This window comes from Hirsutella rhossiliensis (genome assembly GCF_020360975.1).
Source record: "Hirsutella rhossiliensis strain HR02 chromosome Unknown scaffold00008, whole genome shotgun sequence".
Lineage (NCBI taxonomy): Eukaryota > Fungi > Ascomycota > Sordariomycetes > Hypocreales > Ophiocordycipitaceae > Hirsutella > Hirsutella rhossiliensis.
In genome coordinates this window covers 2,492,849-2,512,862 of record NW_025408674.1, presented here as the reverse complement: position 1 = coordinate 2,512,862, position 20,014 = coordinate 2,492,849, and the positions used below count along the sequence as shown (strand labels likewise).

Below are 20,014 nucleotides of genomic sequence, written 5' to 3'. Positions count from 1 at the left end.
GGCGACTCTCAAGATTTGTACGGGTTTGAACACGTAGCAGTGAGAGCCATGCACGGGTGTGGTGGCCAGCCGGCGTACCGAATGGCCATGTCTGACAAGGATCCCACAGTCGACTCTCTCCGATACAAATGTACTTTTCCGGCTCCAGGAGTCGAAGCCTCTTCGGGGAGGGCAGGCTCGACAGTAGGAACGCCGCCTGACAGCCGTGGCGAGGCTGGTGATCCTGGTCTCGGCGAAAGGGAAGTGCCAGCCAGCCATGCCAACGGATGCGTGGCTCAGTTCATACACGCAGGCATGGTCCAGGCCGTCGTCGACAAGGTGCGAGACCAACTACAAAATTCGACTCGACGTTCGGTCCTCCTGGCCCATGGCGGGGCGGGACGCAATGAAACCGGGGACGAGACTCTTTACCTAGTCAAGGACAAGGATATCGTCGACTTCCTCAGTGTGGCTTTTGCGGAGCTAGAGCACGCAGAGGACGTTACACCGATGAAGAGAATCAGCGCACGAGGCTGCAAGGCCTTGTCAAGTTCGCCCTCTCTTCCAAAGCTCAACAGTCGGTGCAACATCATTACGCCCTGTCTGGCGGCAGCAGCAGACCCGGCGACCACGATCAGCGTGCCCAAAACCTCGTTCTCTGGCTCGGGCGGCGCGGATATTCCAGGCTGCGCTGGCACCAGGTGTCCCGATGCGTCTACGAGGGCCACTGTCGTATCGCGCCGGAGTGCAACGGAGATTGTGTGGAGGGAAAACGAAGCGGACAGCCGGCTGTTTGCGACGAAGCGAGCTTCAGGAACTGATCCCGGCATCGCTTGCAAGAACCACTCGTCTCCACTGGGAGAGCTCTCGCCAGTCAACAGCCTTGTACGCGACGGCTCGGCTGACCGGCGGGTCAACATGACGTCTTTTCCAGAACTGCAGCCTCGCCACTGTACCAACGAGTGGCTGAAGCCGCCGGTCGAGATGGACCAGCTCACCAAGGCGTGTCCCCCAGACTTTTACAGAATGGGAGTGGACGCCCACGGCGGCGGCGGCGCTCCCAACGAGTCACCCAACGGCCTCTCGCAGGAGCCAGTGGTCAACGCGCTGTATGGCGACCGCTCCTTGTTTAGCGAGAACCCCTTTAACGGGGACGGGGACGGCTGGCCCATGGAGCATCGGGAAACAAGGAGGCCGTCGTCCATGACGGCCGACAAGCGCCTCGGGACTTGGATCGGCTCGGCGTCGCACCGCCGACGCAGTACCCAGGCTGCCGACTCGAAGAGCTGGCAGGACGAGCCGGCCAACAACAACAACAGCCTACTGCCCAGCTTCCTAGACAGGCTGCGCTGGAACGGGCAGAGCATCTTCCACCGCCACGACGACTGCCCGGCGCCGCCGACGCCGCCGCCGACGACGCCCGGGTCTCCTTCTGCTATGGCTTACGAGGTGGGGACGGGGGGGGACGGAGGAGCGCCGAGACGCCCACGGTGCGACACTTGCTCCGAGGACAACCGGCCGCATGTCTGTAAGGATGACTTGGACTCGGAATCGGTGGGGGTTGCGTCGAGTGGTTGAGGCGTGGGCTGGGCTGCTTTGCCCTCGAGGTGCCACGTTGGACTTGGTGATGGCTGCCACCTTCTGCCTCTGCTTGTACAAAAGGACTTCCTAGAGCACCTAGAGTAACTCACAGCCTTCTGGGTCGATGCCTTGAGTACATGCACTTGGTGGAGTTTCATGGTGTGCGTGCGAAGTATTGGCATGTTCTGTCATACACCCAAGCATATCCGTCTCGAAAAGCAGGGCGACGCCACGGAGCCCGGATTATTGGCAGATGCACTTCGGAATTGCCGTGTGTCCTCACGGAGCGAGCCCGCCATCTCGGGACGCCTTCAGTAGCTGTCTCCCTGCTCTCATTTCACGCATCTGCACATGTCCCCTTGCTCATGGCAAACATAGGTAGTAGTGTCATACCAGAGGCGGACAGACAAAGAGCGAGCAATGCAAGGATTATCGGCCATTTATATTCTAGACCTTGGGCAGGCACACGTTCTCACCGTCGCCATGATCCATTCCTCTCATAAGGGGGCATGGTTCACACCGCCTTGGACGCCCTCGCTTTGTTCTCGCGGTGGCGCTTCTCCTTGGCCGCCGACTTTCTCCGCGTCATCCACGACCGGTTCAGCTCCCTGCGGTTTTGCCAGAACCATGCCTGAAAGTCGGTGCGGTCCTGCGCCTGCGCCTCGTCGGGCCCGCCGGCCTCGTCGTCATGGCCGTCGCCGTCGTCCATCTCCTCGTCGTCGTCGCCCTGCGCGGTGGCGGCCCAGAGGTTGTGCTTTCGTGACGGATGCGCTGTGTCGGGGGTCGGCGCTGCGCTGCGCATGCCGCGCCGCTCAAAGTCCTGCCGGGTAAAGGGCGTCATCGGCACCGGTCGCCCGGCCTGTTCCTTTTCCTTTTCCTCGTCTTCCTCGCCGCCGCCAAAGAAGCTAAAGGGCTCGGCTTGTGCTGGGGTTTCCACGGCGTCGGCGTCGGGCTTGGCTCGCTTGTAGAGCGCCTCCAGGGGGTGGATCTTGGTGGTCGTCGGCGTCGTCTGCGGCGGAATCTTGATGGTCAGGCTCTTGGAGGAGCTCGACGACAGCGGCCGCGAACTGCCCGTCTTGATGGCGGAAAGGGGCGTCGTGAAATCGGAAGCCTTCGTCACTCTGTCTCCGGTGGCCGGGCTCTCGTCCCCTTCTTCCGTTGCGGACTGTTTCTCTAGCTCCTCCTTGACAGGCTCTTCCTCCTCTTCCTCTTCCTCCTCCTCCTCTTCTTCGGACGACGTGCCGCTGCTGCTCGTACTGTCGTCGGACTCTTCCTCGGGGGCAACGTTTGATTTCTGGGCCTTCTTGGGCTTCGGTTGCACAGCCGGAGCCCTCGTCTTGACTGCCTCGACCACGTTGCCGTTCTCGTCTATCCAGCCTTTGCCATCGACAAAATCCACCGCTGACTTGCCGCTCGTCTCGGGCGCAGCATGCTTGAGGAAGCTTGGAAACTGCGTGGTCCTCTCGAATTCATGGACCGTCACCTCGCGCGACTTGCTCTTGTTGCTCTTCTTCTGCGTATCCTCGTGCGACAGGTTACCCGTGGCGTTTGGAGGAAGCTTGACCTTGAGCAGACACTCTTCCTTGTCTGTGTACTTGGACTTGGGCCGCTTGCGCTTTTCCTTTTCTCGGCCATCCTTGTCCTTGGTCTTCTTATGCTTCCGTTTTGCGTCGACCGACTCGGTCCAGCCTCGCTTCACCTTGCGGTCCTTGAGAGTGACGCCCTCCAAGACGTCGGGGTCCCATTTCTGCCTCTTGGCTCCCTCGGGCCAGTCCTTGGACTTCTTCCGCTTCTTGTCGGGTCTTACCGCGTCTGCAGTCGGCTCGATGCGCTCCTCAGGACGGGCGGTTTGGATACGAAGCTTGCTGCCTTTGAGGACGGTGCCGTTGAGCTTCTTCTTCAGCTTGTCAGCGTCCATCTGGGGCAGATCGACGAAGCCGAATCGCCTCTCGGGAAACGTCTCGACGGTGTGGAACGAGATGTTGCGAGCGTTGGGCCGCAAGGAGGCGGGGACGACAATGTTGAGGAGCTCTCGGTCCAGGGGAGTGATGTGCAGGCGCACGAAGTCGCCGGACGTGTTTGTAGACGTGGCAGCTGCAGCAGGCATATCCGAAAGGTCGTGAGCGGCGGCGTTGCGACGGATCTAAACTTGCCGCGCGGGCGGCTGAGGCGTCTTGTAGGCTGAAAATATTCTGGACCGAGTGGGGCATCGAACTAAAATTTAGCGCCGAGAGGACGGAGAATCGTTTGGTGTCAGATGGGGTTTGAGGCTTGGCCTACCTAGAGCCACGGCGGATCTTGCTTATATGAATCTAGGATGAGAGGAACATGTTCTTTCCTCCACCCCCTTCCGAAACCAGCACGCTTGAGGTTCTTTACAGCATTGTGTGTAGATGTAGTCTATCATTGATCGTTCTTGATCGTAAAATATATGCCAAACCAACCCAAAATGAAGCATAAATGACCATCAGCGATCCATGTTGGGGTATGACATCGTTTATACCAGCTCAGCCACGGCTCTCCATCTAAACCATCACGGCTATCCTCTCGCTCTGTCGACCACGAGATACGCCAGGGAAAAGGCTTCATTCCGTCAACAGCGACGCAGTCCTCGTCCAAAGCGTCGACGGGCCGGCAACCGCCCTTGCAAGAGCAAAATACCCGACGCTAGCGGAATCGAATACCATCAACGCCTGTTCCCGTACGTCGTTCAAGTCATGAGGGTTAAAGTACAGTTCATACAGAACACGCCAGAGAGGGGCGGGGGGGGGTGTTGGAGAAAAGCTAGACACTTGTTTTGTACAGGGTGACAGGCAACGCCCAAGCGCGCTCTCACCCCCATGGTTTCAAAGACCCGAGGTTGAACAACGGTTGCGGATTCTGCTCCCGCGCATCTCCACCTACTGCCTTCCACCACACGTCGCTCCCCCATCGGATAATTCTCTCGGCGGCGCCCAGAGGCGTGGCTGCTGGTCGGACATCCAGATAGAAGACGGGCTCGCCGGTGGGCTCGGGCTCTCCCGAGTAGTAGTCAATGACGTAGCGAATCTCCTTGCGCTCGCCGTTGACATCTCGAGAGACATACCAATCATGACGGTCAAAGGGGGGTTCAGTCCTGTCCCTGTTAGCCGGGGAAGTGCTCCGGTGGTAAATGCGAGGGGCGTACCCAAACTTTGACGGATAGATCCAGCCCAGCACCTGCAACATGGTGGCCTTGGGGGTCATATCCATTGGTCTCCCCTGAAACCGGATGAGCGTAGGCGGGCTTTCGTCCCGATCGAAGTGCCGCTCCAGCTCCTCGGCGCTGTGGGCATCGCCTCGCTTGCACACCTGCCACCCCTTGTAGAGGCCGCGCGAGAAGCGCTGCTCCCAGCCGACAATTTCTGCCCAGGCTCCCTCGTTGAGGAAGTTGTGCACCGAAACCATGGACTCGACCGCCGTCACATCTGTGTCTGTGTAGCCCTTGCGCAGCAGGGCGTTGTACATTTGCTGGGGTGACGGGTACTCCCAAGTCCCGTCGCCTGATCCTCTGGGTATCGTCGACTCCTCGCGCGAGGTGGGAAGTGCCAGCGTCTGATTCGGAGCGGGCCTCTGGGAAAGGTCGGGGAACATGTAGTTGAGGGGGTTCAGTTGCGACAGCACCGACTTGGGCTTCTCCTCGGTTCGGGTCGCATGCGGGACGGGGCAGCTCGAGGGTGACGGGCCTCGGGGCGTGTCATCGGGATTCAAGGCGTCGAGCGTCGTCTTGTTAACGAGGCATCCGCGCTGGGAAGGCATCAACAACGATATGCTCCTCGCGCCAGATCAGAGCTGCTCACAGGAGGCGCCCGATCCGCCGGCACAGCAGGATGGCCGCTGGGCGTACGCGCGGTCGTAGGGGTAACATCGGCCCAGAACCAACCCATGGCTAGTGGAAACAAAACACTGGCGAAACCAAGATTGTTGGAGATGGTCGAAAGGTGTCGCGATGTCGCCGACGTGGCCTGATGATGGGCGAGGAAACCTTTTCGAGGGTTTGGGCTGGAAGGTTGGCGCTTCTTGTCGCAATCGTCTTTTCCTTTTCTCAGTCGGCCGGGGGCAAAAACGTGCACATGTTTAGCCGAGCCTTTGCCGGGCGGCCGTCCCTACGTCACCGTTCGAGATTGATCCCCAGCCGGAGCTTGCCGAGCGGGTTGAACGTCGACACCACTGCTCCCACGCCGTTTCGAGAATGAGCGCAACGGCGCATGTCGGGGTTACGCTCGTCCTTGCGCAGAGATGAGGGCCGGCTTCAGCCTGGGTCGGTTTTGCATTCGCCCGGCGCTTCGACAATGTGCCGGTGGACCGCGTCTCCTCTCCAATTGCCGGCTACACCGCACCACGCGACAGATACCATGGCCGGCGAGGAGACTGGTGCTGCGGGCTTCGGCCGGTGTCGCCGCGCTGGGCACCGCCACCTTTGTTGAACTCGCGCGCCAAGACTACAGCGGCACAGACGAGACGGGTGAGCATCGAATGCTGGAGCTGTCGAGGGAGGAGATTCGCAAAAAAGTGCCCGAAGAGGACCGCGGTCTGACGCGCATCGCCCACGAGGTCATTCTGTTCCTCGACGTCTATGTCTGGGAGCCCATTTGCACCGGCATCCGCTTTCTGCAGCTTGTCGTCATCTTCGTGCCCGTCATAGCCACCGTCCCTGCCATCTGGCTAGGCAGAAGGCAGCCGGACCGCGACCATGAGAGGAGCGGCACGCTCTGGTGGTATGGCTTCCTGGTGAGGGCCATGGAACTGGCCGGCCCGGCCTTCATCAAGCTGGGCCAGTGGGCGGCGTCACGCACCGACATCTTCCCCAACGAAATGTGCGACACCATGTCCAAGCTGCACTCTAACGCCCCCGCGCACTCGATGCGCAAGACGCGCGAGACGGTGCGGGCCGCTTTTGACGGGCGCGACTTTGGCGACATCTTTGACGAGTTCAACGAGAAGCCTCTCGGCGTCGGCGCCATTGCGCAGGTCTACAGAGCCAAGCTCAAGCCCGACCTCGCGGCGCCCAGGGACGGCGACATCTCGGCGCGGCCCAGTGACCTGGCGCAAAACGTCCGGCGCAACGTCGAGACGGTACTCAAGAGCTCGCCAAAGCGCGTGCCCTCGAGCTACGTCGCCGTCAAGGTGCTGCACCCAAACGTCGAGCGGACGGTGCGGAGGGACCTGAAGATTATGGGCTTCTTCGCGGCTGCGCTCAACGCCATTCCAACCATTGAGTGGCTTTCTCTGCCCGACGAGGTTGCGCAGTTTGGCGAGATGATGAAGCTTCAGCTAGACCTGCGCATTGAGGCGGCCAACTTGGAAACGTTTCGGCAAAACTTCAAGGACCGCTCCACCGCCTGGTTTCCGTACCCCTACGCACAATTTACCACGCGCAACGTGCTGGTCGAAGAGTACGCCCAGGGGATCCCCATGGCCGACTTCATGGAGAACGGAGGGGGCGTGTTCCAGCACGACATTGCTGACGAGGGACTGGACGCGTTCCTGCGCATGCTGCTCATCGACAACTTTGTTCATGCCGACCTGCACCCGGGCAACATCATGGTGCGCTTCTACCAGGCCGCCCAGCCCGAGCTGCGTCTCCGCAGGCCCCGCGACAAGAGCGCCCACGACGACCAGCCCGACGTGACGGAGCAAGTCCTCGAGCGCCTTCGCCCCTTCCGGCACCGCAAGAACCGGGCAGCCTGGGAGGCCGAGCTCGCCAAGATCGACGCCGAGGGCTATCGCCCGCAGCTCGTCTTCATCGACACGGGCCTCGTCACGGAGCTGAGCGCCTCCAACCGCGAAAACTTCCTCGCCCTGTTCCGCGCCGTCGCCGAGTTTGACGGCTACAAGGCCGGCCACCTCATGTGCGAGCGCTGCCGGCAGCCCGACGCGGTGCTGGACAAGGAGGTCTTTGCGCTCAAGATGCAGCACCTCGTCCTGAGCGTCAAGAGCCGCACTCTCGCCCTGGGCAGCGTCAAGATCGGCGACGTCCTGCAGCAGGTGCTGAGCATGGTGCGCAACCATCACGTCCGCCTCGAGGGCGACTTTGTCAACGTCGTCATCAGCATCCTGCTGCTTGAGGGCATCGGCCGCAGCCTCAACCCGGACCTGGACCTGCTGAGCAGCGCCCTGCCCATCCTGCGGCAGCTGAGTGCCCAGAGCGGTGCCGAGATGGCCAAGAAGGGGGACTTTTCCATGCTCATGGTCTGGATGGGCCTGGAGACGAGGAGGTTCCTTCAAGCCAGCGTTGAAGATGTGAGTCCACTCCCCCTCCGCCCTCTCTCCGTGTCCAGATTTTCCGCCTCGCAGTGATTGACTCGTGTGCACCCCAGGTTGAACGGTGTGTCAAATATGACCTTTTATCGCCCAATGTGTAAAACGTAGAGGACGGGTCTGGAAAGATCTCGGACATATAGCGGTGCCTGGGCACTTTGCTGTCTGCGATACTTGCGTAGAATAGACGTGCTGGACTGCGATGATATCAACAGCCAAGAGGAGGGTTATAGCGAGACAAATGGTCCTGAGCTCACCTCTTCTCTTTTGTGGGCCCTTTCTCTTCTCTTGTCAATAGATTAAGGCTTGCTGAAGCGCCCAATGGCCTCGACGACCCTCTTTCTCTGCCATTACGGATCACTGAGCACATGAGTATCAAACCAGAGGAGAAAAATCCTCCTCCAGCTCATTCGACCATCGTTGTGGTTGTCACCATGAGACGCTGATGCCTTATCAAAGTGAATTTTTATTTTTGTATCCAGGATTTTCATCAAAAAAAGCCACTTCCGTTCCCGTAGACGCCCTCGATCAGGCCTGGACGGATAACTCGTCGAGCGTGAACACGAAACTCAGAGAGCCACCTGTCGAGAACAATGCCATGCTCGTACTTCATGTGATCCATCACATAAAAACGTATAACTGCTGCTGTGATGCCGAGATAGGCAGCTGTGTAGAGACTCGTCGTGTCGTAACACTACCGCCAGGCCATCATTGCCTAGGGAGCTCTTGGGAAGTTGTACAGACTAACGCGGGCTCGAGCTTGAAAGACGACGTTAGGTGACCGGGTCGTCCTCGCTCCTCGACATCTTGCATGCATCCTTGCTTCGGCCCAGGACACCTTTGAACAAGGCATGCCCGAAGGTGAAAAACCGCTAGGCATGCTGGCGATACACGCGAGCTCGTTACAGCCTGGTATCATCGCCTCTAACAGGCATATCGGGACCTTTAATGTGTCGCCGATACACTGCTCAGTCTGTGCTTGCACTTAGATCCATCGACTTTTCCCACAGGTTTCTGAGGAGTGCCGTCGTGCCATCTTCTTCTTCGGCGCCGACAAGGCTCGCTCCGCTCAGCCGTTCATTAAGACGGCTGACATCGTCGCCTTCAAAACTAGAGCCGGTTCCCATGGTCCTGATGGAAGCCGAACGTCTCGCCGTGGCTGCAGCTCGAGTGTCGGGCATGCTGACGTTGCGCATATGACGTGGCGTGACGTCTGAGGATTTCTTGCCATTCATCGAGGGGGTGCCGCTGCGCGGAATCCGTCGATTCTTGTCCATGCCCTGGGAGCGGCTGAGCCGACTCAACGACCGGGCCACAGGGGTTTGGTACCTGCGGACCACCAAGTACTCCATGCCGGTGCGTTCAAGAAGTTTGCCGACGCGGGGATCGCGGCTGTTCCCGCCATCGAAGCCAGGGCCTCCGACGCCAATCAACGGGGTCAAGCCGACAACGCCCCCGACGCCCGTCACGGCCTGGCCCGGCTCAAGAACCGAGCTGGCGCGTTGCAGGTTGAGCTTCTGCTGTATGCGCGAGGTCTCTGCCGGCAGAGCCGTCGTTCGTCTGGCTGGCCTGGGCACTAAGACGCTGTCATCATTGTCGGTCAACGGAGCAACATCTGCAGCATCGCGTGATGGAGTAAGAGCCGCTATCGACTTTGGACGCCTGGGAATCTCCTGGGATCGACGAGAACTACCCGGGGGGCAGTAGAAAGAGCCTTGACTGGCCAGTGCAGAGCCCGGGACATCGACGAATCGTGATGTGAGTTCGTCTTGGGCGGTGCTCAGGGGCGGCGAAACGTCGTGGTCCGTCGAGTTGAGAGAGGGAGACAGCCGCGGACGGGCAGCTCGCGCAATGTCGGCCGTCATTTTTGGGGGAGCGCCGTGGGATGGAGTTCGTTGGAGAAGCCGAGAGGTGAGGTATTCTTTGTGGTGAGATGTCTCGCGATCAGGCGATGAAGGTACCGGAACTTGAGAAGGCTCTTTGGCGGTGTCGGGCCTGGAGGTGGGGGCAATTGCGCCGGGTCGCAGTGAGGATTGAGCGCTGCTGTTCAGCGAACCCTTGCGCGACAAGTAGGGAGAGTTTGAGCCGCTGGCATCGACCCATTCGTCTTCGGGGTCGTCGCTTCCGAGGTCGAAGTGAACCTGAGACTTGCTGGGCTTGGAGGCGTGAATGCCCGTGCCGCTCAAGGACCGCTTCAACTTGTCCGATGAACGATTTCGCTTGCTGACATCGACATTCGAGCGGTTGCGCTTCAGGCTTGCGTGGGATGCGCTCTTGAAGAGGGGGGCAGATGACCGGCTGGGAAGCTTGACCTCGCTGGTGACACGGCGATGAGGCGGGCGCTGAGGAATGTCTGGATCCGAGGGTGAGGGAGGTCGACGGTTCAGCTTGGCGGCGGCAGGGCCATTGCCATGGGCAAGCTGCTGCTGCTTGTGGACAGCCTTGGATGAGGGCACACGGGCGTGCAGGCGACCGACGTGATGGTGCTTCTGAAGGAGAGGCTTTGTGCGATGGGGATGCGCTGGCGGGCCCGGGGTATTTGTGGTGTCACTGTGTGAATCGCTGTCGCCATGGCTGAGGGGAGGTCGCTTTGATTGGGTGCCAGGCGGTGCGTTGTCAATGTCCGTGTCTCGAGCCATGGCAATGCCGGTTTGGGGGTGCGGGCGCGCGCGTGTGCGCACCTGTGAGCGGGCGTCGAATTTTGTATGATGAATAGCTATTGCCCGGCGTGGCCGACAAGGCGGATGGGACTTGCAGACCGCTTAATTATGCTGCAGCATCCATGGGCCAGCCAGCTGGTGGTTGGTCGCCGAGGGCCGACGGGGGAGTGGCGCGAGCGGGACACGTGTGTGTGTGTGGTGAGCGCCGCAGTCGGCGAGGGCAGCTTGAGAAGAGCTTGTCGCGATGTGGAGTGCCAATTGGCTTGCCGGGATGATGACGTGGCCGCTGCGATGAGCCAGGATGCTGCCAGTCGGCGAGGAAGCGGATATCTGGGTTCGAAGTGTCGAGGACCGGCGACGCTAGCTTGCGTTTTCTCGCTCTCTCTCTCTCTTTCTCTCTCTCTCCCCCTTGTCCGAGACGGGCACTTGAACCAGCCGACAGTTGCAAGATGGAGGGGGGGTTTGGTGGGTGATGGAAGAATGAGATGGAGGGTCGATAGAGGCGGCGAGTGGAAAGGGAGGAAAGCGGAGTCGGATGTGGCCAGAGAGATAAGCCCGCCCAAGTACCCGCACGCAGAGACCAATTAGCGCCTGTGCTTGTCCAGCACAGTTCCCGGCGGCCCGTCACTTGTCTTATCCCCCACCATCCACTGTACGGTTGGTATCCGTGCCTGGTGGCAGCACCCCACTAATTATCCCCCCCTCCCAGGGGCCCCCCCGCCGGTAGCGCTGGCACTTGGCTTGGCTACTACTAGTAATTAGAGGACGTCTTGCTTGGGAGGCGTCCAGGTTCAATGTCTCATCGACCACAAACCTCATGGATTAGGTAGGCAGATTCGACGCCTCTCTTCGGCGCCGGCATGAACTCTAGGCTTAGCAGTCCAAGGCTTGGGGACCAACCGCAGATGCCTCGCTCCCAGGAAGAGCCGTGGGTGGCCTGTGTTGCAACAGCTCGCGCAGCCAACTGCTCTACTGCCAGATGGCTGCATTAGGCCTTGATGTTATGCAGACCGAGGTACCTAGCTCGTTCATCAGGTGCCCGGCCCCCTTGAGCACTCAAGCACGTCTCCGAGAATGCTCTTGCCATCTGGCGGCATGGAGGAACATACTGTAGATCTCCTGATACGACGAAACTACGGCGGAGAGCAATTCGGATGGCAGCTGACAGACATATGGGTCACTTTCTGGCACTGCATCCATCATTCGTGTGCCTGATCGAGTCGTCATTGCAACGTGCATGCATAAAAGGCAAACGGCCATTGTTCTTCAGCTACCGGGACCAAGGAGAATGCACTCATGATCAGACATGCCAGTATTGCAGGCTTTGCGCAAAACCGCTTTCAAAACAGCGCAAAGCCTGAACGAACGCGTTGCCGTGACAGCACAGTTATTGACGGCTTAAATAGCACTGTACCCAAAGCAGTAGAGGTCTGGTAGATCACGTGCTAAAGACCCCACAGCTGCCGGGCTGATCGCGTCACGTATCAACGGGCGACGGCTGCTGGTCACTAGCTGGCTTATCTCCTTCAACCGCCAGCTCGTCCTTGTAGAAACAACAGCCGAACCCACAACTCGGCGGTTTCAACCCAGTTCGTAAGTATCACCTGCTCCTGTCTGCTGCACGAGCCCGAGCTCTCGGTAACCGCAGGCTGCTCTCAGCTGCGCACCATGGAGACCATCGCTGGTATCGAGGAGGAGAAGAAGCAGTATCAGGACCAGGTAGGACAATCCCTCAAAGCCGTCGCCGTGGGTGCCGTCGCAACTTACTCGAGCACCACAAAAACAGCGAGACATCGTCCTCGTCCAGATACGCGACGATCCCGAAAACGCCGAACTCAAAGCCCTTGCCGGAGAGTTGAACGACCTCATCGCTCTTCTCGACGAAAACATCGCCGAACTTCAACCTCAACAGCCAAAGCAACCCGAGAGCCCTGCTGTTGCCGAGCCTTCGCAGCCCGAAAAATGGTCTCGAGACAATCACCCCGCCTTCAAAAAGGCGGCCGCTCCGGAGGAAAAGGAAGAGGCCCCTGTCAACTACCAAGTCAATGACACTGTCCTGGCGAAATGGGTTTCCGGCGACCGTGCCTTTTACCCCGCTCGTATCACCTCCATCACTGGATCGTCGACAGCGCCGATTTACAACGTCAAATTCAAGAGCTACGACTCCACCGAGACTCTGAGATCCAAGGACATCCGCCCCGTGTCAAACAAGAGAAAGGCAGACGGCACCTCGGCCGCAACGGCCCCGGCCACTGCTGCGTCTGCGGCATCTGCTCCGGGCCTGGTGTCATCGGCCGGTGCAACCATGTACCCCGAGGCTAGGAACGAGAGCCAAAAGGGCGAGGATGCCCCAAAGCCCAAGCCCAAGAAAATAAAGGCTAAGAAGGAGCTCGAGGCTAGCAAGTCCAAGTGGCAAGAGTTCAACTCCAAGTCCAAGATTGCCAAGACAAAAAAGAAGGAGAGCATGTTTCGCACTCCTGAGGGCATCAACGGCAGAGGTAAGCGATGATGGACCAACTTGTGTTGCCGGATACTCACACATTTTCCAGTTGGCTTCACAGGCTCCGGACAAGCCATGCGCAAAGATCCTGCTCGAGTCCGCCCTGTCTACACGCAGGAAAAGGATGAATAAATGTTTCCCTCATGCGACGTACAGGCCATGTGTGAAATGATACCAAAGGCGTTGGGGAGGGGACCAAAAGGATTTTCTGTTTTGTTCTGGCACCGCGACACCTTGACTGAAACTCAGAGGAGAATTGGAGGAGGACTAGGCTGTCTGCGCCCGGCGTTCAGGGCATCCCTGCTAAAGTTGAGGACGTTCGCATTGGGAATCCATGACTCCGCGGCATCGGAGAGGTAACGCGGGGAGACGCGAGGCGAGGGGACTTTGCTCTTACGATACCACTTTGTTGCGTCTCTGAATGAAGTCAAGCTGACGAATGGCCGTACTGCCATGGCCCCTTGTACCCACCACTCATTTCACGCCGTTGCCAGCTACGTGGGTGAGGTCGTGACGCAACTTTATTCCATGCTTATTTTCCCAGAGATGGCGCGAGCGATATCTAAAAAACAAGAGGCCCTATCGCTTGTGGGCTCCGAAACGACAGTAGGCTTCCCCTTGTCACCGTCGTCCCCTATATTGCGGCTCAAGGGGATGTCGCCCAAGAATTCAATCTTGTGCTCATCGCACATGCGTTCTACCCGTTGATTGGAGCCAAACACGTTTGTCTCGCCGTGGCAGTGGGGGCACTTGAAGATGGACATGTTTTGTACGAGGCCTAAAATGTCGACGCCGACCGTCTTGAACATGTTGATGCCCTTGACAGCGTCTTTGGTAGCGAGGATGTGAGGAGTCGTCACAATGACAGATCCTGGGCAGCGTCAGTAACTGTCTTAATTTCCTCGTAGGTGGCTGGACGCTTACCGTCTAGCATGATCTGCTGGGTTATGGTCAATTGTGTGTCGCCAGTACCAGGAGGTAGGTCAAGGACGAGAATATCTAGCCCGCCCCATTCTACTTCGTGGAGGAGCTGTTGAATCGCCTTCATGACCATTGGGCCTCTCCAGACCACAGGCGCACTTTCCCCGACGAGATAGCCCATGGACATGGTTTTGACTCCATAATTTGTCAGAGGGACGAGCTGATTATCTGCGAGAAAGTTAGACACACTCGTTAGCGCCTGCAGAGCAGTTTACTCACTGGCTGATAGTCTGGGTTCGCCAGACAAATCGAAGAGCGTGGGGATGGATGGACCGAAGATGTCGGTGTCCAGAATGCCCGAACGAAAGCCCAGCCTGGCAAAAGCCAGCGATAAGTTTGCTGATGCGCATCATTTAGAAAGAAGGCGGAGAACCGGTAACCGCAGAGTCGAACCTGCTATTGTGCTTTTACCAACACCGCCCTTGGCTGACGAGACGGCTATGACCTTTTCGACACCATGGATTTTTCTCCTCTGGGGCCGCTTTGGCCAGCTTGGAGGAGTGCCTGATCGGGGTAGACCCTGTACGGTGTCATTCAAAGCTCCCGCGAGTGTATGTGGGAAAGAGTGGAAACTCACCAGAGGATTCTCATGATAGAAGGCCCTTGAGAACTGGACAAGCCGCGCTCGCGTGGTGCGCATGGTGCTGAGGGCTGTGCCAATTGAGCGTCGTTGGATAGCGAAGTGGAAGACGGGGAAGGCTAAAAGCGGCGAGACTGGAACCTCTTACTCTGATTAAACTAAATGACGGTTATCACAGAAGATGAATGAACTGATGGGTGTGGATTGTCGACATTATGCGTGCATGTTTAAGAGAGGCTCAGCTAACAGAGCTTCTCAGAGGCCGAGACCGTTGGTGGATCCTCGCCGGGGACCTACTCTGGCGGGGACTTGATTACTGCCGCAGCCCACCGCCTAAAAGTTCCAGCGCTCACCCCACTGGCAGCCGGTGAAAAACTTCCCCGTCGAGGAGCCTCAAGCTTCTATCAGTCACTACATCGCCAACGCTCACAAGAAGCAATGGCGGTCTCAAAAGGTCGCGCAAAGGACTTCAAGGATCCCGATGAAAAGGTTGCCAAAGGTATGCGCTTATTTCGAGATGCATCGTCGTGGCGTGTAGTTAAACCTGGGCTAATTATTTCGCAGACTACGACCCGGAAAGCAATGCGCCTGCTAGCGACCCGGGAAGCGACAGCGATTTCAGCGAGGATGAAAACGCAGGAACCGAGCACTACGTCTCTGTTGGGAAGAGTCGCTTGAGACAAAAGGAGGGCGTGTCGCTCGGCCGGGATTACAGGGGCTCTCGCGTCAGCCGATCCGCCCTGGAAGAGGACAGCGAAGAAGAGGAAGGCGAGAGCGACGACGACGCCGAGTATGATGACCCGGAGACGGTTGATCTTGCAGCCGATGAAGCGCAAGCCGGCGATTCGGAAATTGAGAGCGACAACGCACTCGCCGAGTCTGATGCGGAGCAATTTAGCGGTTTTACCTTTCGAGGCAGCTCTACGCCGGGAAACCCAACCCACAAGTCCAGAAAAAGAGACAACGTAGCGGACCTTTTGTCTTCATACGACGCAGAGGGGGGTCATGGCGGTGCGGATTCGGACCAAGATGACGAGAGCAGTGTCGAGCTCGACGAATCAGACGAAGAGGACTCCAGCGAGGGGGCCCGCAGCGACTCGGAAGACGCTGGGGACTCGGAAGATGAAGATTCGGAAGGGGGAAGCGATGCCGAGGACGATGCCGCGGAAGAAAGATCCGATGATGGAAAAGGTGGCAATTCCACTCGAACCAGAGCTGAAGACGCCCGGCCCCATGCCACTGCTCTCTCGAACCGAGCAGACGTGGAAAAAGGCATGGCGATCCAGAAGCAGCGCAACATCTACGACGGCCTCCTGAATCTTCGCATCCGACTACAGAAAGCACTCGTGGCCGCCAACACATTCCCCATAGTGGAGGATGAGGCCGAGTCAGACTCGGAACCTTACGAGGCTGCCGAGGAGGCGGCCATCAAGCTCCTCAACACAATCAGCAGTCTCAGGTCAAATCTCGCTGGCCCTCACAGAGCGGGCGACAAGCGAAAACGGCAACTAGCTGTCTCCATGCCTAGTGAGGCCATATGGGCGCGTCTCCAGGAAGAGGATCTATCCTCTATCGAATTTCGGAAAAGTCGACTGGAGAAGTGGTCGCGAAAGGTGCAGAGCGTCAATGTAACAGCACAAAGGGGCCTAGGCCAAAGGAGTAAGACAGTTGTAGATGCCCTCGAGGAGCAGCTTGCCAACCCCGAAAGCCGCCTGGTCAAGCGCACCCGAGTGCCCCGTTCGTGTGCGCCCGCGCAGGCGTCGAGGAAAATCAGCGAAGACGGCCAAGTCTACGACGATGCCGACTTTTACCAGCTGCTGCTGAAGGAGCTTGTCGACCAGCGAACCGTGGAGACGGCTGCAGCGCAGGTTGGCGGAGTGCCGACGGTGATGCTGACGGCGGCAAAGGAGGCCAAGACGCGCAAGCAGGTGGACCGCAAGGCCAGCAAAGGCCGGAAGATGCGCTTCACGGTGCATGAAAAGCTGCAGAACTTTATGGCGCCCGAGGACAGGCGGTCGTGGGAGCAAGATGCCGTTGACCGGTTCTTCGCAACGCTGTTTGGCCGCAAGATGGAGCTCAACGAAGACGACAGTGCGGATGACGGGATGGAAGATGTGGATGCCGAGGAAGAGGGACTTCGCCTGTTTCGAAATTGAGCATAAGCAGCGAGGGGAGACGGCCCTGTCTGGATTTAGATGGATAGAATGTCGCTGCAACACTGACCAGGAGGTGCATGAGCACTTGTCGGCTGGGCCCCACGGGCGCTGAAGATTCGAGAGCCAATCATGAGCCGTGTGACTAATTTGCATTGCCGGGGAGCCCACATGGGCCAAGCTTTTTTTGCTTTGACACAGACGTCGCCGAGATGAGACGCGGACAACTGTTTGCTCGCCGGCTCGAGGCGGCGAGACGTTGATATTGGCTTCGGAGCGGCGCTACTGTCACGTGGGTCGACGGTGGGCGTGCACACGGCGGCCGCTTGGATTCGTACGGGCTCTAGAATCATTTTCCGCCCCCCTTTCTTCCGCCGCCTCGATCACGCGCCCGTCTCCTCCGCCTGGTACCATAGAAGAAGCCGTCCATGGGCGCCGCGCCATGGAGCTGATCGAGACGCAGGCCTCGGACCTGCGCTACCTCGCGCAGGCGCCCGTTGCGCTGAGCGACACCGCCAGTGTCTCGTACGATACGCCGCAGCCTCTGCCGCAGGCCAGCCCACCAGGCTCGGGTTCCGCGTCCTTCGGAGAAAATTCCGCCGCCAATGCCAACAAGCGGAAGCCGCCCGTCGACGACGGCGACGGCCAGAAGCAGACGAGGAGCAAGAGGAACCGGGTGAGTCTCTGCTGCAGCGGTTGGCTGCGTCGACGGCTGCCTGCATCCCATGTCTGCGCCGCCTGCGCAGACAATGCGTGACACCTTGCTGACCTCGCGTGCAGTATATATCAATTGCCTGGCAAGTATCCATCTCCCCTGACGCCGACGATTTGCCTGCAGCCGCAATCAGCGCTGACCTGCGCTGCCCGCCCCAGCAACGAGTGCAAGCGACGCAAAATCAAGTGCAATGGCGAGACGCCCTGCCAGCGCTGCGGAAACCTCAACCTGACGTGCCTCTACGCCCCCAACTGCTGCCCCAACAACTTCAAGGATACGGACGACTTCAAAAATGTCCTGTCGCAGGTGGCGCGCCTCCAGGATGAAGTCAGCTGGCTCGGCCAAACCGTCAGGACGCTGGCTCCGCCCAACGACCGCGCCACAGGGTGCTCCAGCTCGGCCGTCGCGTCGTCTCCGTCGCAGAGCTCGGCCTCAGCCCAGCGCCCCAACCAACCTTCCCAAGCATCTTCCGGCCCCTTCCGGGGGCCCACGAGCATAGCATACGGCCTCGACGTCGCTAACTCGACAATAGCCAACATGGGATGGCGCGGCATCTCCGAGACGGACAACCACGACCAGCAACCCGCCCGAGTGCCCATGCCGACGGGCAACGCACCCCGCGACCCCCTCTTCGAGTTTGACAAGGACGAGATGGTCAGGCTGTGTCAGTTCCACGAAGACGAGACTGGCATCATGTACCCCGTGCTCAACATCCATACCGTCAGTGCTCATGCCAAGAATATCGCGCCCTTCCTAGAATCCGCCAGAAACCAACAGCGGCCCTTGGAGCTTCTCAATGACGAGAAGACGCTGCAACTCAAGATGATCCTTTGCTGCGCGCTGGCCGTTGAGGAACACGGTCACAGTGACAAGGCAGCCCAATTATACGAGAGCATGGAGGTCGTTGTCAACCGGAAGCTCATGGCCGACGTCAGCGACGTGGCCAACCTACCGCTTCTGTGCCTTCTCGCCGGCTACCGATTCCTCTCCAACGACGAGGTCCTCGCCTGGCGCGTCATGGGGCAAGTGGTCAGGCTCTGCGTGGAACTAGGCATCCATCAAAAGAGGGGCTTGATGAGGATACAGGATGAGTCGGAGAGGAAGAACGCGCTCAACAGCTTCTGGTCGGCGTATGTGCTGGACCGCCGATGGGGGTTTGCGACCGGCCTGCCCTTTGCCGTGCAGGACGACGAGATTGACCCGCAGCTGCCTTTTCCGGTGAGTGAGCGACATGGCCCAGACGTGTTTCCTATGTACGCCGGATCTGACTTTCAAACACCCTTACTCAAAGGACGAGTATCCCTTCCTCGTTGCCATGATAACGTATTCTCGCCTAGGAGCAAAAGTTTGGCGCCAAGTGTCGCACTTTGGGCCCGTGTTGGCGCGCGAGCTACGGCAAGAGGAGATTGACAACCTCGATGGCGAGATCCTCCAGTGGTACGAGACGATACCCGAGGAGGTCAAGGTGCGCAACTGGGACAAGGAGAAGCAGATAACCTCGACTCCGTCGTACAATCTCCAGCGGTTGAGGATATGGACATATCTGAGGCTGAATCAGGTAAGCCAAGACGGCAGGATCCGTCGCATCTCCGGCGGGCGATGGGCTGACCGCCAAAGATTCGCATATGGCTGTACACGCCCATCCTCTACAGCGCGACGAGCATCATGTCGAACCTGCAGCAGGCGCGGCGCGTCGTCGACCTCGCCAAGGACACGATACAGTATCTGAACCACCTCAACAGCACCACCAACCTGTACCGCAGGATGCAGGTGTTCTACCATCAGTTCCTGACCTCTGCCATAGCCGTCGTCTTCCTGGCCTCGGTTCACGCGCCCTTGCATTTCAGCGCCGTCTGCCGGGAGGAGTTTTATATGGCCCTCGACCTGGTCAAGGACCTGTCGGCCAAGAGCTGGATCTCCAAGCGTCTCTGGCGCACCATCAAGTCGCTCAAGGACGTGGCACCCCGCTTCGGGCTGAACCCGGACGATGACGCCCATTCCTCGGCGGCGCTGGGCATGATTGGCCTGGCCCGGGGTCACCTGGATCCGCCCCCGGCGGCGGAGGCTCCATTCCCCAGCCTGTCGATACCGACGCATCAGCAGCAGGTGCAGGGGCCACAGCTGCGGCAGAATGGTAAACAGCTCCAGAATGAGCTGTCGAGGATATTTGAAGGATACGTGGGCCTCAATGCGTTCCAGCTCGAGCCAGGCGAGGAACAACTTCCAGCGCACTCCGAGTTGACGTCCCCGGAGTCTGGTGAAAGTATGTTTGCCGCGGACGGAACTGTGTTTTCTCAGCTCCGGGATATGTTTTGAGAAAGGACCACGGAGGTTTGGCGATGTGACTTGCATCGGGCGCTGGGCGCATTTGTTGACTTTTAGATGTCGCAAGACGGAGGTGCATCGAATGCCCGGATCTGTGGCTCGGATATAATGATCATTCTATCTATCACGAAAGGCTCAAGCAAAATTGACTGCTTTTGAGCCAGTTCACCAATTTACCCTCTTTCTTCCGACCTCGGGGCCGTCGATTACACCATACTGTTTTCCTGCCCGTGATGGTAAACGGACACGGTCATGCTCAGC

The 20,014-nt window shown here is 58.9% G+C and overlaps 9 protein-coding genes across 9 annotated transcripts; 5 read left to right on the top strand and 4 right to left on the bottom strand.

Moving 5' to 3' along the window:
* Window positions 1–294: 294 nt before the first annotated feature.
* Window positions 295–1,557, top strand: HRG_07652 (uncharacterized protein; the record flags this gene model as incomplete). Its single annotated transcript, XM_044866123.1, has 1 exon — window positions 295–1,557. The coding sequence occupies one exon, from the start codon at window positions 295–297 to the stop codon at window positions 1,555–1,557; it is 1,263 nt and encodes a 420-aa protein (XP_044719087.1).
* Window positions 1,558–2,074: 517 nt separating this feature from the next.
* Window positions 2,075–3,667, bottom strand: HRG_07651 (MFS transporter; the record flags this gene model as incomplete). Its single annotated transcript, XM_044866122.1, has 1 exon — window positions 2,075–3,667. The coding sequence occupies one exon, from the start codon at window positions 3,665–3,667 to the stop codon at window positions 2,075–2,077; it is 1,593 nt and encodes a 530-aa protein (XP_044719086.1).
* A 725-nt stretch (window positions 3,668–4,392) lies between these two features.
* Window positions 4,393–5,465, bottom strand: HRG_07650 (cytochrome c/c1 heme lyase domain-containing protein; the record flags this gene model as incomplete). The annotated part of the gene is made up of 4 exons (XM_044866121.1): window positions 4,393–4,675; window positions 4,727–4,800; window positions 4,891–5,325; window positions 5,379–5,465. The coding sequence occupies 4 exons, from the start codon at window positions 5,463–5,465 to the stop codon at window positions 4,393–4,395; spliced, it is 879 nt and encodes a 292-aa protein (XP_044719085.1).
* A 352-nt stretch (window positions 5,466–5,817) lies between these two features.
* HRG_07649 (ABC1 family domain-containing protein) lies at window positions 5,818–7,943 on the top strand (the record flags this gene model as incomplete). The annotated part of the gene is made up of 2 exons (XM_044866120.1): window positions 5,818–7,821; window positions 7,899–7,943. The coding sequence occupies 2 exons, from the start codon at window positions 5,818–5,820 to the stop codon at window positions 7,941–7,943; spliced, it is 2,049 nt and encodes a 682-aa protein (XP_044719084.1).
* Window positions 7,944–8,807: 864 nt separating this feature from the next.
* On the bottom strand, window positions 8,808–10,478 carry HRG_07648 (uncharacterized protein; the record flags this gene model as incomplete). Its single annotated transcript, XM_044866119.1, has 1 exon — window positions 8,808–10,478. The coding sequence occupies one exon, from the start codon at window positions 10,476–10,478 to the stop codon at window positions 8,808–8,810; it is 1,671 nt and encodes a 556-aa protein (XP_044719083.1).
* Window positions 10,479–12,167: 1,689 nt separating this feature from the next.
* Window positions 12,168–13,131, top strand: HRG_07647 (splicing factor Spf30; the record flags this gene model as incomplete). Its single annotated transcript, XM_044866118.1, has 3 exons — window positions 12,168–12,218; window positions 12,286–12,997; window positions 13,049–13,131. The coding sequence occupies 3 exons, from the start codon at window positions 12,168–12,170 to the stop codon at window positions 13,129–13,131; spliced, it is 846 nt and encodes a 281-aa protein (XP_044719082.1).
* Window positions 13,132–13,520: 389 nt separating this feature from the next.
* Window positions 13,521–14,620, bottom strand: HRG_07646 (NUBPL iron-transfer p-loop NTPase domain-containing protein; the record flags this gene model as incomplete). The annotated part of the gene is made up of 5 exons (XM_044866117.1): window positions 13,521–13,870; window positions 13,924–14,148; window positions 14,200–14,319; window positions 14,374–14,500; window positions 14,558–14,620. 5 exons carry the CDS (start codon window positions 14,618–14,620, stop codon window positions 13,521–13,523), a joined length of 885 nt encoding a protein of 294 aa, XP_044719081.1.
* Window positions 14,621–14,998: 378 nt separating this feature from the next.
* Window positions 14,999–16,716, top strand: HRG_07645 (apoptosis antagonizing transcription factor domain-containing protein; the record flags this gene model as incomplete). Its single annotated transcript, XM_044866116.1, has 4 exons — window positions 14,999–15,059; window positions 15,125–15,571; window positions 15,623–15,751; window positions 15,818–16,716. 4 exons carry the CDS (start codon window positions 14,999–15,001, stop codon window positions 16,714–16,716), a joined length of 1,536 nt encoding a protein of 511 aa, XP_044719080.1.
* Window positions 16,717–17,155: 439 nt separating this feature from the next.
* HRG_07644 (fungal specific transcription factor domain-containing protein) lies at window positions 17,156–19,744 on the top strand (the record flags this gene model as incomplete). The annotated part of the gene is made up of 5 exons (XM_044866115.1): window positions 17,156–17,389; window positions 17,494–17,510; window positions 17,587–18,646; window positions 18,720–18,986; window positions 19,046–19,744. The coding sequence occupies 5 exons, from the start codon at window positions 17,156–17,158 to the stop codon at window positions 19,742–19,744; spliced, it is 2,277 nt and encodes a 758-aa protein (XP_044719079.1).
* Window positions 19,745–20,014: the final 270 nt, after the last annotated feature.